Source organism: Schistocerca serialis, chromosome 7, assembly GCF_023864345.2.
Source record: "Schistocerca serialis cubense isolate TAMUIC-IGC-003099 chromosome 7, iqSchSeri2.2, whole genome shotgun sequence".
Lineage (NCBI taxonomy): Eukaryota > Metazoa > Arthropoda > Insecta > Orthoptera > Acrididae > Schistocerca > Schistocerca serialis.
The window spans coordinates 593,099,575-593,117,621 of record NC_064644.1 but is presented as its reverse complement, the minus strand read 5'-3'; the positions used below and the strand labels follow the sequence as shown (position 1 = coordinate 593,117,621).

The following is an 18,047-nucleotide window of genomic DNA, read 5'->3' as shown; positions in this document are numbered from 1 at the left end:
TAACACTTGTGTGGTGTTTCAACCTACTGTTAACAAATCTAGCAACCCACATCTAAACTGCTTCAATGACTTCCTTTATTCCGACCTGGTGCAGATCCCGAACACATCAGCAGTACTCAAGAAGAGATCACACTAGTGTACTATAAGCAATCTCCTTTACAGGTGACCCACATTTTCCTAAAATTCTCCCACAATCCCCAAATGTTCGTTCTATTCCATATCATTTTGCAATGTTATGCTCAGATATTTAAACGATGTGATGTGTCAAGTAGAACACTGCTAATGGCATACCCAAACGTTTTTTTTTTCAATACCCCGTTAGTTCTATTTTGTACAAGCCCCACACAAGAGAGCAATATTCTAGAATGTGTCGTATATGTGATTTGCAAGACATCTCCTTTGTAGATTGATTGCTCTTACCCAGTATTCGTCTAATAAACTGAAGTCTACCACATGCTCTACCCATGACTTAGCCTATGTGATCATTCCATTTCATATCCCTACAAAGTGTTACCCCAGTATTTCTATGAGTACTGATTCCACCTGCTACTATAGTCATTAGACAGAATGTATTTCATTCTGTGAAGTGCACACTTTTATAATTCTGAACAACTAAAGCAAGTTGCCAGTCTCTGCACCACTTTGAAATCTTATCAATATCTGAATTAATATTTACATAGCTTCCTTCAGACAGTAACTGTATCATCTGTAAAAAGTCTGATGATTACTATTAATATTGTCCACAGGTCATTAATATACAACATTAACAGTAAAGGTCCCAACACATTTTCCTGGAGCACATCTACATCTGACAATGACTCCCCATCCAAGATAACACGCTATGCCCTCCCTATTAAAGAAATCCAATCACAAATTTCAATTGATACTTCATATGACTGTACTTTTGATAATAAGCAAACATGTGCTACTGAGTCAAATGCTTTTCAGAAATCAAGAAATACTGTGTCTAATGACTGCCTTGATCTAAAGCTTTCCGATGGTTCAAACCTGCATCCAGCCATTCTGATTTAAGTTTCCCATGATTTCCCTTAATTGCTTCAGGCAAATGCCAGGATGAGATTATAGTTAGAAGAGAGGATAACTCAGTCGCAAATCAATATAGAGTCTGACAGGGATTCCATTAATATGGAACTTTATTCAATTTTAACAATTTCTACTGTTTCTAAACACCACTGACACTAACACTTATTTCACTCATCTTTTCAGTAGTACAGGGATTAAATTGGGGCAATTCTCCTGTGATATTCCCTGTAAAGGATCATATGAAAACACAGTTAAGCATTTTAGTTTTGCTTTGCTACCCTCAATTTCAGTTCCTGTCTGATTATGTACTTGCACGATGGATTCCAATTGTCACTGATTGATATTGTAACAATATAATGGTACATATTTGTGTTTTGTGGGATACAAAATTTTACATTTCTGAGAATTTAAAGCAAGTTGTCAGTCTTTGCAACACTTTATAACATTATCAAGATCTAAATAATCCTTGTGCAGCATTTGTCAAACAGTACCTTATTATTTATCTTGACCGTACCAAATAACTTTTTGTCCAGAAGTAAAATAAAAAATGTATCAAGCAAATATTGTTTAGTTCCCAGTAGGACATTAACAAACATGACTGCCACGCTTGTATCATTGTTCCTTATGACAATACGAACAACAGTAAACTTTCTTAAAAAGCAATTTGTATTTTTCATTCAGTAAACAGCTTCCTAAGCTAAAGACCTTCTAAAAAACATGTTATGTATTCACATAAGCAAAACACTTAGCTTCATAAGAAACAGAAATGGCGATATTTAATAGCATTTTGTTGCACTGTAGTCCACTGTGGTCACATAAAGTGGGAGAGCATTCAATGGTTCAAAAATGGTTCAAATGGCTCTGAGCACTATGGGACACAACTCTAAGGTCATCAGTCCCCTAGAACTTAGAACTACTTAAACCTAACTAACCTAAGGACATCACACACATCCATGCCTGAGGCAGGATTTGAACCTGCAACTGTAGCGGTCGCGCGGTTCCAGACTGAAGCGCCTAGAACTGCTCGGCCACCCTGGCCGGCCATTCAATGGTGCTCAAAGTGCTAACCACCGATAATTATACACTTGGCCAGATGTCGGATGAAAGAGCTCATCACTGCTTTCAGTGCTGTGTGCTGAAATGAACTGCACATATTATATTCCTATGGGTTCTCTGGAGTTGTTGGAATATTGCGATAGACAATGTCTTTCACAAATTCCCAAAGAAAAAAGTCCAGAAGAGTTTAAGTTACAAGACTGAGCAGGTCAATGCATTATTCCTCACGACCAATCCATCTGTTAGGATACTTTTGGCTCAGAACGTGACGTGAACGCAAGGCATTATGTACTGTGCATATATTGTGTTCATATGATATAAGCATTCTGGTTCTTAGTGACACTTCAAGCAGAAGATGAGGATAAAATGGTGTCAGAAAGTTGGCATATGCCCTGCAGTTTAACTTACCACAGTTGAAAGAATGGCCAATAATTGTACCACCGAGCCTTCCACACCCGACTTTAACTGTCCACTGATGCTGATATTCCACTACAGAACTGTACACAATTCTTGAAATCATTTTCATGGAATTCTTGGTGCAAGTGTACATGATATGAATGGAAGTGGTAACAGAATGTGATGTACACTGGTTTTAGGAATGCCAATCTCCTATTCGATCTGTCATGAAAAAGTACATTTCCTAAAGCATCACAACAAGGCAGTAAAACATCCATTGAGAAGGTGGGTTCATGTCAGGATTTAACTCTCTGTAAAGTTCCTCTGCCTGAGTAGCGTTACACCTAGCTTCAACCACAATATGCACAAAGTAACAATGATGCAGTCTTTAATCCAGGACTGTCTTTACTGTACACAACATATAAGATGACATTATTGCAATTGCTGTTCTACCAAGTCACATTCACCATTTATGAGTAGCATTTATACTTACTCTTTGTTGGTGTACAAATGAATGAAGTTGACTGAATGATTGGCGTGTTCTTTCCCTGTGTTTGTTTACTGTCAACTCCAGCAAGTGGACACGATGTGTTAGCCAGGCACCTGCACTATGTACTACTACAGAAGAGTCAGTCAGATTTGTGTTACATTTTTAATAATGTCATATTTATGTGAACAGTATATGTAATACATTTTTGATAAGAGCAAGTGGATTATGGAATAAAACATATATGGAGCTATTTAAAAAGATGTACTGCTGTTCATACCTTTGTAAAACACAAAGTTACATGGCAATCATGCTGAATAATGTCCATTTGCTACCCATGTTTTTGGTTTTGGCTTATGGACAAAGCAGTATTTGGGGTGGACAACATATAAAGAACACACATTATATAATTGCAGCATCTGCGAAAAATCTGAGGTTGCTATTAACATTGCTTGCAAGGTAATTAATATTCAACACCTGAATATATTCAACACCTGAAGTTACTTCTACATCTGTCAATGACTCATCATTCCTGATTATATGTTCCATCCTCCCTACTGAGGAATTCTCACAATCCAGTGTAAATTTCATTTGATACTCCATGTGAACATACTTTCCTTGATAAGTGTTGATGTGGGACTGAGTCAGATTCTTTTTGGAAGTCAAGCAGTGTGGCATCTATCTGACTGCCTCAATTCATGGCTTTCAGCATGTCCTGTAAGGGAAGGGCGAGATTTTGGAATCCATATCAACCATGTGAGTATATATTTCTCTATTCACAGCAATACATCTATTAATCTGATTGATGTTAATAACTTATTGAAAGGAATCTTTCATTTTTTCTTAAAAAAAATCATTGCCATACTGAAGTAGAACCACACAGCATCCACCTTTGTGGAATTCAATTTGTAAGTTTGCAGAATCTTTTACTGTATTAAGCATATTTTTTTTATTTTTATTTTTTTGCACAAATAAAATGTAACATAATCTTTTGTACCTAAAAATATCTTGGTGTTTATTTTTTACCACATATTATTCATACATTTTTTTTCTTAATAGGAAATGTCTTGTCACCAGACACGTCAAAATAATTCAGACTCTTTTTGTTACGTCTGCAAAGAGTACACACTGGAAAGGCAGAGAAAGAAATCTTTGCACTTCATAAAGAAGAACAAACCACAATAACACTGTGTTCTGGTGTAGTGAAAAGTGTTTTACTACATTATTTGTGGAAAATACTTGTTATAGTTACATATGCATCACAACATCTCAGCATGATGCGGAGAATGGAAGTGCTTGCCACACGAAAACATGACAAGCTACTTGTAATTAACACAAAAGTGATCCAGAAAATTCATGCACACCAAATGTAAAGAATAAATAAAAATGAAAACCCAATGATGATGGCGGAGTGGTGCCGAAACATGTATGGGTACTGAGAAAAACGGTGTTTTGTACAACTGGCGGACCTCACATACAAAAAATTTTAGCTGCAAACACTGCCAAAACAAGGAGCTGCAAATCAAAATGATGGATATATCATAAAGAAGGCTTACAAGCATTTATTTATAATGGAACAAGGAGACCAGGACAAGGACTGGGCACCACATATGTGTTGAGCGAATTGTTATGTAAAACTAATAAGTTGGTGGAAGGGTAAAAATTCCACACTGTCTGCAGCACCCATGTCTTCGAGGGAGCAAAAAGATCATGTAGCAGACAATTACTTTTGTCTCACAAAAGTTGTAGACTTTACAAGCAGAAAGTCAAAGACACATAGTTTACCCAAATTTGCTTTCTGCAATCAAACCAGTGCCACACTCTGACAGTGATCCAGTGCCTTCAAGACCACATTTTGGACACAGATAGTGAAGAAGAAAGTGTTAGTCATGATTTGCCTCCTCTCCTGAAAGACGTGATCCAAAATATCAGGCAATAAGTTATCGAGATCTGTGCATCTTAATTCAGGCACATCTGAATGATCTAGTCTGAGAGTTGGGCCTAAGCAAACAAAAGGCAGAAGTGCCAGGGCCTAGGTTAAAAGAATGTAATCTTCTAAGAAAAGATACAAATGTAACTTCTTATAGTAATAGAGAATGCACTTTTCTTTCATTTTTTTTCTTTTTTTTTCCATAATGATGTATGTGACATAATCAGAACTCTGGACTTTAAATACAATGAACAGGACAGGAGACCCTGTGCAGATACCCCAAAACTAGTTTAAAAGCTGTTCTACTCCACAATGGGAAGGTAATTCCTTTCATTCCAATTGCATATGCTAATATGGCTAAAGAGTCATATGAAATTTTGGAATACATACTTACATGTTTGAAATACATTGAACATAAGTGGAAAATACATCATGACCTCAAAATAACAACCATGATATTAAGTATGCAGCAAAGCTACACCAAATATGGCTGTATCATATGTGAGTGGGATAGTTGAGGCATGGATTTCCATTATATTAACAAAAAACATGGACTTTACAAAAATGGAAACTGTGAGAAAAAAATTTTTGTAGAAGAAACTGGTAGCTAGTGAAGATGTACTTCTTCCTCTGCTCCATATGAAACCAGGCTTAACAAAACAATTTGTTAAGGGAATGGATAAAAGTGGAAGAGGATTTGTGTACCTCTCACATAAATTTCCTTGTCTTACACCAGCAAAGACAAAGGAAGATGCATGTGTTTTGGCCCCAACATTAGACAGATTCAGTAAGACCCAAATTTTGAAGATATCCTGATGACAGAAGAAAAACAAGCATGGATATGTTTTGAGCATGTCACAAACAATGTTCTGTAAAAATGAAGAGCCCACAACTACAAAGAATTGGCAAATGAGATGCTTGTTGCATACCAAAAATTGGGATGCAACATATCCCTCAAAGTACCAGAACTTCAAGCACTGATAGAAAGCACCAAAGTTGAAATCGTTATAGGTATGGAAAGCTGGCTGAAGCCAGAGATAAATTCTGCCAAAATGTTTACAAAGGCACAGACGGTGTTTAGAAAGGATAAACTGCATGCAACCGGTGGTGGCGTGTTTGTCGCTGTTAGTAGTAGTTTATCCTGTAGTGAAATAGAAGTGGATAGTTCCTGTGTATTATTATGGGTGGAGGTTATACTCAACAACCTAGCGAGGTTAATAACTGGCTTCTTTTACCGACCTCCCAACTCAGCAGCTTTACTGGCAGAACAACTCAGAGAAAATCTGGACTACATTTCACATAAATTTCCTCAGCATGTTATAGTCTTAGGTGGAGATTTCAATTTACCAGATATAGACTGGACACTCAGATGTTTAGGATGGGTGGTAGGGACAGAGCATCGAGGGACATTATACTGAGTGCACTATCCGAAAATTACCTTGAGCAATTAAACAGAGAACTGACTCATGGAGATAACATCTTGGACCTACTGATAACAAACAGACCCAAACTTTTCGCTCTGTAAGCGCAGAACAGGGAATCAGTGATCATAAGGCCGTTGCAGCATCCCTGAATATGGAAGTAAATAGAAATATAAAAAAAGGGAGGAAGGTTTATCTGTTTAGCAAGAGTAATAGGAGGCAGATTTCAGACTACCTAACAGATCAAAACAAAAATTTCTGTTCCGACACTGACAGTGTTGAGTGTTTACGCAAAAAGTTCAAGGCAATCGTAAAATGCGTTTTAGACAGGTATGTGCCGAGTAAAACTGTGAGGGACGGGAAAAACCCACCGTGGTTCAACAACAAAGTTAGGAAATGACTGCGAAAGCAAAGAGAGCTTCACTGCAAATTTAAATGCAGCCAAAACCTCTCAGACAAGCAGAAGCAAAACTGATACATACCATGATGGCTGATTGCTACTGGAATATAATTCGAGATTGCAAGGACATCCATCATAAAAGGAATGAATAAAAGTATAAATGATGTAATGTATAAAGTATAGTGGTGGGAAATATACATTTTTAGATTATGTTTTTAATTTTTTAAGCTCTATGTATAACAGTCCTCCTCAGGGAACACTGCCTTAACATAGCACTGTCTGTGTGGGCGAGGAGGTTTGTGTGCTCTGGATCTGGAGGACTATGCTGGCGGTAGCTTAGCTACCAGAAGGGTCACCCAAGCTGGACAGGCCAAAGGGGAGGAGCCAGACATGTGTACCACAATGACCTATCGCTCCCCCTTTCCTATCCCAAAACTGTCCTAGCAACTGTACACCAGAAGGGTGGCTACAGACAGCGTCTGACTCACAGTGAATGACTGATTTTAGGCTGGGCAACCTATTGCCTATGTGTAAAGTAATGGGAAACTACCACCTTACATTCCCAAGCAGTACTTGGTTTGTCTCTCTATGTCAAAGATTCCGGACTTAAAACTTCCTCTCATTCGGATCTCCGGGAGGGGAACACACTGAGAGTAGACATATTTGAAAGGAAGAAAGGGACAATGCAGAAAGGAAAGATAAGGATTGGAACATGGAATGTGAGGACACTACTGTAAGCAGGAAAACTAGAGAATGCAAAACAGCATATGAAAAGGAACAGATCAGATACCCTTGGTTTGTGTGAAATGAGATGGGGAGAGAATGGGGAGATAAAAAGTGGAGATTATACGTTCTTTTACTCAGGATAAATCAAGAGTGGTGAAAACGGAGTAGGAATAATGATAGGGCAAAAGCTAAAAAATAAGGTACTGAAGGTAAACTATATTGACGGAAGACTGATGAGAAGTTCAAACGATTTGATGTTAATGCAGGTATATATGCCAACCAGTCAGCACAGAGATGAGGAAGTGGAAGAATATTATGAGAAAATACAAGAACTAATTGAAAAAGAAAATAGAAATGCCTGCATCATCATCATCATGGGGGACTGGAATGCAGCAGTGGGTGAAGGAAGAGATGAAGATTCAGTAGGAAAATTTGTATTAGGAGTAAGAAATGAGAGAGGTGAATGACTAATTAGTTTCTGTAAAGAAAATTCATTAGCAGTGGGTAACACATTACTTGAACACCACAAAAGGATACATTACACGTGGATATCAAATTTGAATAGGGAAAGATATCAGTTGGACAACATCGTGATACAAAAAAGGTTTAGGAACTGCTTGAAGAATGCCAAAGCTTATCCAGGAGTGGATACAAATTCAGACCAAAGCCTAGTAGTGGGGGGAAATACAAGTGAAGTTGAAAAAAGTCTGGAGAAGTAAAGCAAAAGAAAGACATAACACAGAAAGACTCAAAGAAGTAGGAAAGGCATCAGATTTGGAAAACAGATTTATGGAAAAATGGAAAAAGAGATAGTGTTGATGAAACTATTAATGACAAATGGATAAAGTGAGGAAAGGGCTCATGGACTCTGCCAAAGAAGTACTAGGAATTAGAGTATCCCAAAGTTCCAGGAAAGAATGGATAACAGAAAACATGTTGAAAAAGATAGAAGAGCAGAGGAACTGGAAAAATGTGGAAACTGAAGAAGGCAAAAAGAGGTACAGGAAACAGAATAATGAATTAAGAAGAGAAACTGTAGAAGCAAGGGAAAAATGGATGACACAGAAATGCAACGAAATAGAGAAAATGGAGAAAGAGGGAAAGTATGAAATGATGTATAGACTGGCTAGTGAGATGGTTGTTGAACATAAAAGAGGAATAACATGGAAATAGAAAGAGCGGATGGTACTTTAGCAGAAGAACCACATGAGGCTTTGAACAGATGGCAAGAATATATTGAATGTCTGTATAAGGGGAATGAAATACAAAGCAAAATTAAGATTGAAGAGGAGCAATATGTGCCAGGAGATGGAAACGGATTCATCAACTTTGAAGCAGAAGCAGAAAAGGCACTGAAGGAGATGAAGAATAGGAAGTTATGTGGAATTGATGATTTGCCAGCAGAACTGTTGAGGAGCATGGGAAACAAGGCAAGAAAAGAAATTGTCTACCTCTGGAATGAGATATATGACAAAGGGGAATGGCCTGAGGACTTATTTGCAACAGTTATGATACCAATAGAGAAAAAGAGAAACACTAAAAAATGTGAAGAGTGTAGGACCATCAGTTTAATTTCTCATGCAGCTAAAGTGTTGCTGAGAGTTTTGAATAGAAGGCTATATGGCAAGCTGGATACAGGGATTGCAGAGGAGCAGTTCAGATTTAGAAGAGGAAAAGGAACAAGAGATGCTATTGGCCTGTTAAGAACTATAAGGGAAAGACATACGGAAAAAAGTAGAGAAATCTTTGCAGTTTTTAAAGCTTTAGCAAAGGCTTTTGACAGAGTTCAGTGGACCAAGCTGATGGATATTTTGAAGAGGAAAGGAGCATATGGGAAAGAGAGACAACTGATACAGAATCTATATTTACACAAGTGGGAATAAAATGTCAGGAGGAAGTGGCATTGGAAAAGGTGTTAGACAAGGTTGTTGCCTTTCCCCACTGTTGTTTAATGCATACCTTGAAGAGACGATCGCGAAAGGCTTTGATGAGAAAAGAGGAATATATATTGGTGGAAAAAGATTAGAATGTATAAGATTTGCTGATGACATGGTGTTAGTGGAAGAAAGTGAGTGGAAAGATCTGAATGAAGCTTTTGTGGAATATGGGATGCAAATAATCACAGCAAAAACAAAGAGTATGGTCATCAGTACAAGATGCACACTGTCCAATATTAAAATAGGACAAGCTACCATTAGCCAAGTAAGTGCATTTAAATATCTTCGAAGCACAGTAACTGAGGACTTGAGATGTCACCAGGAGTTGAAAACTCAAATTGCCATAGTGAAGAAGGGATTCAACACAAAGAGGAGACCGTTATGTGGCAAATTAGATAAAGGTCTATGGAAAAGGCTTGGCGAATGTTTTATCTGGAGTGTGGCACTATATGTGGCAGAAACATGGATGCTGAGATGAGAGGATGAAAAAAGGTTAAAAGCATTTGAGATGTGGAGGAGAATGGAGAGGATATGCTGGATGGAAAGAGTGAGTAATGAAAGAGTATTGGATTGGTTGGTGTGAGAGAAGATGTCCGCTGAAGGTTATAAGAGAAAGGAAAAAGAACAGGTTGGGAAATTCATTGAGAAGGGAGTGCTTGCTAGGAGATGCTTTGGAAGGGCTGGTTTGTGATAGAAGACTGAGAGGAAGAAGTAGATACAAGATGATAGATGACATAAAGGGAAGAGGAAATTACATGGACCTGAAGAGGATGGCAGAAGACCGAACAGCCTGGAGAACTACCATGTGAAAACCTGCCTATTAGCAGAACACTAATGATGATGTATAACAGTGGATGTACTGAGTAGTTCTTTTATTGGTTGAAATATATCTTCAGCAAAGTATAGAAACACCAGAGTTTAATGCTTTTTTTATGCAGTAAACAAAAGGTAAAGAAGGTAAAATAGTAATTACTCAAAATTGTGCCTGATAGGAAAAAATCTAAAAACGGATTTGAATTCAGCTAGCATAATAATCACAACTCATATCCCCAGAAAAAAATTTAATACTGTAATCTATCATAGGTCTCTCAGACAAAAAATTGTGCCCAGTTATTGGAAGAAAGCACAGGTCACATGTGTCTACAAGAACAATAATACAAATGATCCACAAAATTACCATCCAGTATCCTCGACATTGACTTATTGTAGAATCTTAGAATACAACCAGATATCTCAAAAGAATGACCTCCTCCATGCCAACCAGCTTGGATTCCAAAAAACATAAATCAAGTGAAACCCAACTCACACTTTTCTCAATGACATACTGGCAGTTTTGGATCAAAGCATTCACATAGATGCAGTATTCCCTGAGTTCTGAAAAGCATTTGACCCAGTACCACATCTACACTTACACTCCTGGAAATTGAAATAAGAACACCGTGAATTCATTGTCCCAGGAAGGGGAAACTTTATTGACACATTCCTGGGATCAGAACATCACATGATCACACTGACAGAACCACAGGCACATAGACACAGGCAACAGAGCATGCACAATGTCGGCACTAGTACAGTGTATATCCACCTTTCGCAGCAATGCAGGCTGCTATTCTCCTATGGAGACGATCGTAGAGATGCTGGATGTAGTCCTGTGGAACGGCTTGCCATGCCATTTCCACCTGGCGCCTCAGTTGGACTAACGTTCGTGCTGGATGTGCAGACCGCGTGAGACGACGCTTCATCCAGTCCCAAACATGCTCAATGGGGGACAGATCCGGAGATCTTGCTGGCCAGGGTAGTTGACTTACACCTTCTAGAGCACGTTGGGTGGCACGGGATACATGCGGACGTGCATTGTCCTGTTGGAACAGCAAGTTCCCTTGCCGGTCTAGGACTGGTAGAACGATGGGTTCGATGACGTTTGGATGTACCGTGCACTATTCAGTGTCCCCTCGACGATCACCAGTGGTGTACGGCCAGTGTAGGAGATCGCTCCCCACACCATGATGCCGGGTGTTGGCCCTGTGTGCCTCGGTCGTATGCAGTCCTGATTGTGGCGCTCACCTGCACGGCGCCAAACACGCATACGACCATCATTGGCACCAAGGCAGAAGCGACTCTCATCGCTGAAGATGACACGTCTCCATTCGTCCCTCCATTCACGCCTGTCGCGACACCACTGGAGGCGCGCTGCACGATGTTGGGGCATGAGCGGAAGACGGCCTAACGGTGTGCGGGACCGTAGCCCAGCTTCATGGAGACGGTTGCGAATGGTCCTCGCCGATACCCCAGGAGCAACAGTGTCCCTAATTTGCTGGGAAGTGGCGGTGCGGTCCCCTACGGCACTGCGTAGGATCCTACGGTCTTGGCGTGCATCCGTGCGTCGCTGCGGTCCGGTCCCAGGTCGACGGGCACGTGCACCTTCCGCCGACCACTGGCGACAACATCGATGTACTGTGGAGACCTCACGCCCCACGTGTTGAGCAATTCGGCGGTACGTCCACCCGGCCTCCCGCATGCCCACTATACGCCCTCGCTCAAAGTCCGTCAACTGCACATACGGTTCACGTCCACGCTGTCGCGGCATGCTACCAGTGTTAAAGACTGTGATGGAGCTCCGTATGCCACGGCAAACTGGCTGACACTGACGGCGGCGGTGCACAAATGCTGCGCAGCTAGCGCCATTCGACGGCCAACACCGCGGTTCCTGGTGTGTCCGCTGTGCCGTGCGTGTGATCATTGCTTGTACAGCCCTCTCGCAGTGTCCGGAGCAAGTATGGTGGATCTGACACACCGGTGTCAATGTGTTCTTTTTTCCATTTCCAGGAGTGTATTATCAAAAGTATGATCATATGGTGTATCAAGTGACATTTGTGATTGGACTGAGGACTTTTGGATAGGGAGGATGATGCAATACTGCATAATTATTCAGTCAGATCTTAATAATATTTTAAACTGGTGCACAGATTGGCAACTTGCTTTAAATATTTAGAAATGTAAAATAGCGCACTTCACAAAATAAAAAAAAAAGTATGCTGTGACTACAGTATCAAAGAGTCAAAGTTGGAATCGGCTAACTCATATAAATGCATGGGGGTAACATTTTGCTGGGATATGAAATGTGACGAACACACAGGCTCAGTTGTGGGTAAAGCAGGTGGTAGACTTCAGTTTACTGGTGAAATACTGGGAAAGTGTAATCAGCCTACAAAGGTGATTGCTTACAAATCACTCATGTGACCCATTCTAGTATATTGCTCAAGTGTATGGAACCTGTACCAAACAGGACTAACCTGGGATATTGAACATATAAAGAGAAGGGCAACACGAATGGTCACAGGTTTGTTTGACACATGGGAGAGAGTCACAGAGATGCTGAAGAAACTGAACTGGCATACTCTTGAAGATAGACATAAACTATGCCATGCTTGTTTTTCTTTTGTCTTCAAGGTTTCTTTAAAATTTGGATCTTACTGAATTTGTCTAATCTGGGGGCCTAGGCACACACCATTTTTGCAGATGTAAGATGAGGACATTTATTTGAGAGGTAGAGGTACACAAACTGTCCTCCACTTTTATCCATTCCCTTAACAAATTGCTTCTTTAAGCCTAGTTTGATGTGAAGCAGAGGAAGAAGCACATCTTCACTAGAGATTTCAGTTTTTTGTCATCTCTTATATCCCCTGAACTTATTAACTTGCTGGAGTGAAGAAACATTACATGGTCACCAAGAGTGTACCCAGAACTGGTAAGGTTTACAATTGAAAATGTTTCATTGGAATTCTGGAATTATTTTTGTTGTGAAGGTTGTTGTGACGGTTGCGAATGGTCCTCGCCGATACCCCAGGAGCAACAGTGTATGCCCTGAGGTTTCATGGAATTACATGGCAGGTTTTTCAGGACATTTCTGCTAGCATTAGCTAATGGGAAAAGCTTTTGATGTCTGACACAAGACAAACCTGAATACTGTCACGCAGCTGGTGCAGAGAAAGTTCGGCAGCATGAAACACATCTCCTCCTATATCTTCAGATTCATCAAAGTCAATATGAGCTTCAACATGTGCCAAGTTATGAAGCAGATCCTTGCGCCATTCACCATACAATTTTGCCAGAGCTCCCTCAGCTTGCCTGATTGCCTGTCGCCTTTGTGCTTCAGTTTCTGCATGTATCAAATCAGCTAGGCCTTCTACTTCTGTCAGATCAAGCTTACCAGCATGAAAAGCACGTTTTGTGAATTCACCTGCAATTTGAAATAATGTAATAACAATTATAATAGTGATAGCAACATCATAGTTTTCAGACTTAGCAAATGGGGTGTTTATCTTCTTGTGTGTATGTGTATGTGTGTGTGTGTGTGTGTGTGTCAGATATGTTGTAGGAAATGAATTGACTTTCATGTACACTATTTATTACTCTCAAAGTTAAAAAGTTTAATAATGAAGAACACAAAAAAAAACAGTACAATGCAACTTGTGTCTTCTCTGTTAACATAAAAAAGTACTGTACATTACTCAGGTTGTTCTCTGGTGCATCACTTGTTTAGCAGTAGGAACACCTTTACATTCCCCACCTGAATCCCACATTTGGCTCTCCTGATGATCATCCAACTTGAATGATGAGTATCATTTGGCCAGTGTTGCATATATTCATCACACGTCACTGTAGTCCTGGGACCCTTGTAGTATCACTTACTTTACTTTTGTACTTGGTACTGGACAAGATTCTTGATCTTCAGTTTTCACATTATGGACTTTGTCTTTGTTACAGTGTATTTAGTCACTAAGTCTTCATCACGTTCCTTTTTTTCATCACCAGCAGAGTTTTCTGTGTCTAATTCTAGTTTGTCTGCTTTACAGATACGCGTGAGGTGAGTTTGCTGGTAGTAACTCCCTCCTCGTTTATCAAAACTTCAGTCTGGTCCACAACTACTGTTTTTAAATTCCTAGTGTATCTAGAAACAACAAAATATCTGTTTCAGTTTTCATATCATCAATCTTAACAGTAGTCATAAAATATACTTGTGGAAAGAGAAAGTTTCTCCCAAATACTGTCAAGATTGCATTCATTGTTTCCTAAACATCCTGACATAACAAACTGACTGTCACAGTCAATTAGCACCTGCTTCTCTCAGATACTTATTTGGATATTTTTAAATTTACAATTGTTAATACTTTCCTTAACAGCATTTCCATTCATTATTGCCTTTTGACTATTCTTCTCATTTGTGCATTCAGATGAGATCTGGACAAAGTCATTGCATATGAACTGTCTGTTTCTTTCTCTCGTGGTTGCTGTCACTTAATCTGCGACTGCTGGTGCTACAGCTGAAATATTTTCTGTTTGGATTTTAAGCAGCACTTTCTTAAACTCTTTCACATCTACAGCACCATAAAGCTGAAGTTTTGTGCCTGAATCATATTCTATCCAGTCAATCACAGACAGGAATAGTGAGTCATAATTAATATCTGCACAACAGACAATCAATTTCATCATGGGAAAATATTTTTGTAGAGACTCTTCCCATTTCTTCTTTTGTTAAGACAGTCGTTTGTGGATCTGTGCAGCATCTGGCTTCATGTCAAATCCTTCTTGCACAGCTCTCTTCAGTGTAGCCCATGATGTAAGACTCCTCTCGTGCAAAATGAAAAAGTTTTGTCAAACCTCCAATGAATTTTTTTTACAAAAACAAAGCATTAGCAGTTGTTTCCAACTCATTAAAAAAACTCACAGACCTGCTTTTGAACTAGAAATCTGCCACTGTCACTAAATGACATGAGCACCCTCATCATCATGAAATAACAGCAAAAATTTACATTGAGCCTATTAAGATTATGAAAGTAATGAGAACTGTGTTTCTCTTTTATTGTCTGTTCCTAAATTGGTATCTTTTTTCATCGTCTTCTACAGACTAAATTTTTCATGACACCCATTTGGACGCTTACTCTTCTTCAGCATCATACTCTTCACATTCTAAATTATCATTAATTTTTAATGCAAGTTTGTCATTGTTGTATAAAAAATTGCAAATATTGGCATTCATTTAATTTTTCATTCCATCTCTATACAGAATATATTCTAGACAGCTCCCAATTTCATTTATGAAAATTATGCTTCTATAAATGACTTCTTAGTTTCCAGTTCAGCAGCTTTTGATTAAAAGGAGAAGCCAGAAGATTTCTGTCACCTGGAACTGTTTTGAAAGTTAACTTACACAAAGGCTTAATGGCTTTAACCAGAGCAGAAGTAAAATTTTAATTTAGTCTTTCTATTTCACAAAACCTCTAGAGATGTTATCAATCTGCTTCACTCTTCACTATGTTGCAAACCTGACAAAACAAATCTGTGACAATGCCTCAAAATTAATATGTAAATAAACCAGTTGTTGTGAGTTACCACTTGGCAATCCACATTCAGACTAGTTTCATCTAATATTTTTGTCTCATTGGATATTTCTTCTTTCATGAGAATGCTTAAAATTTCTGCTTGTGTCAGTCTGTTGCTGATAATTGACATTAAAATGTGAAATCCTTGTCATTGATCCAAAACACAAACAATCAGACAATGCTATGTCATCATGGGCAAAATAACACTCAGAAAAGGTTGTTGTAAATATCACAGATCGTCAGCCAAAACAGCATCATCACACATCCAGCTAATTGCAGCAACGCCCCCAAAATTTCTTGGAAGAAATGAATCTAACTTTTAAGCAAATTGTTTATCACTTTCACAGTTACAAACTCTAATAATGAGCAACACAAAGAAACAAAAGAACAGGACAAGGCAACTTGTTTCTTCCCTGTAAGACATTGTTTCCCCATGAACATACAAAAACTACTGCACAATTACTCAACTTCTCTTGTGCGTCACTCATCTTGTCGGTAGAAAAACCTTTCAATGATCCATCTGAATCCTACAATGTTTAACACTTCCAGTATTAATTTCAATGTCAACCACAGAAATTAAAGTACCCAGCTTAAGATTTTTATTAATAAATACTCTGCACCTATGCCTATACTCCGCAAGCTGCCTTGCAGTGTGACGTGGAGGGTATGTTGCGTACCACTCTCACTTCCCTGTTTCCCCGTTCCACTTGTGAACTGGTCATGGGAAGAACAATCACTGGTAAGCCATTCGTATAGGCTCGTATCTCTCTAATTTTATCTTCATGGTGTTTCCACCAGATATTTATAGAAGGAAGTAATACATTTGTTGTTTCTTCTAGGAATGTGCGCTCTCAGAACTGTAATAGTAAGCCTCACTGGGATGCAAAATGTTTCTCTTGCAGGTTTTTTTTGCTATTGGAATTGGCCAAGTATCTTTGTGACACTTTCGCACTTACTAAATGAACCTGCAATGAAACGTGCATCTCTTCTTTGGGTCTTCTCAGTTTTGTCTATCAAACTGGATATGGGTACCAGACTGACAAGCGATAATCAAGTATTGGTCAAATGAGGGTTTGTAAGCTACCTCCTTTTGAGTGGATTGCATTTCCTGAGGATTCTTTCTGCTAGCTGCCTGACCAGTGACAAGTTTTATGTGGTCATTCCACTTTAAATCACTTCGTACAAATAGTCTTAGATATATTATAACTGCAACTGCTTCCAGTAATTGTGCTGCAATCATGTAACCAGGCAATAATGGTCTTTCTGCCTATTTGTGTGTAATATGTTACATTTGTTTATGCTGAGAGTCAATTGCCACTCCATGCACAAAATATCGATCCTCTGCATTTCACTATAATTTTCTTGTGTCATGACTTCCCTGTATACAACAGTATCATTCATGAAAAGCATCATTAAACTTCAAATGCTATCCACTAGCTCATTTATATATAATTTGAACAGTATTTGTCTTATAACACTCACTTGGGGTACAACCATAGCTCCTTTTACATCTGAAGATTTCTCTCCGCTGAGAATGACATGCTATGTTCCATTTGCTAGAAACTTTTCACTTGTGATATTCCATGCACTCATATTCTGTTGATATTCCATACACTCATATTCCGTTCATTAGAAAGGCAGTGCAGAATTGTATCAAATGCCTCCTGGCAGTAATGGAAAGCGGCATCAACTCTGGGGCTTGTGGAGGAATACAAGGTCATTGTTTTTGGAACCCATGTTGATTTTATATCTCCAGAAATGTCATGTGAGCATAAAATATGTTCAAAATTCTACAACAGACTGACGTCAGTGATATAGACCCTTCTTGAGAGTGGAAGTGCCCTGTGCTTTTCCCTGATCATTAGGAATGCTTTCCTCCTCCAATCAGCTGCAGTACATCACTGCTAGAACAGGATTAAGTTCTTTCACACACTCTACATAGAATCACAATGGTATACCATCAGGTGCAGTGGCCTTTGCTCTGTAGAGTGATTTCTTTTGCAGAAGCAACTGAAATCACTCTACATACTTACACTATGCATTGTCATTCTCTCCCCCCCCCCCCCTTTTTTTTTTTTTTTTTTAAAAAAAACCACTGCGCTTTTGGTGTCGGACTGTAGGTTTAAGGAAGTAACTACAGTGCAGTCTTCCTCAGTGAAACAGTTTTGAAAAAAGTTCTTTAGTATTTTGGCCTTTACTGTGACCTCCTCTGTTTCAACAGCATTATGGTTGCAGTGTGTCTGAACATGTGGCTTTGATGTTTGGAC

At 39.0% G+C, this 18,047-nt stretch overlaps 1 protein-coding gene across 3 annotated transcripts in view; it reads right to left on the bottom strand.

Moving 5' to 3' along the window:
* The window catches only part of LOC126412573 (tRNA modification GTPase GTPBP3, mitochondrial), a 143,122-nt gene that overhangs the window by 70,323 nt on the left and 54,752 nt on the right, over window positions 1–18,047 (bottom strand). For all 3 annotated transcript variants that reach the window (XM_050082220.1, XM_050082218.1, XM_050082219.1), the window contains exon 4: window positions 13,357–13,637. In XM_050082220.1, coding sequence (XP_049938177.1) covers window positions 13,357–13,637 — 281 coding nt within the window. The remainder of the gene's footprint in view (window positions 1–13,356; window positions 13,638–18,047) is intronic.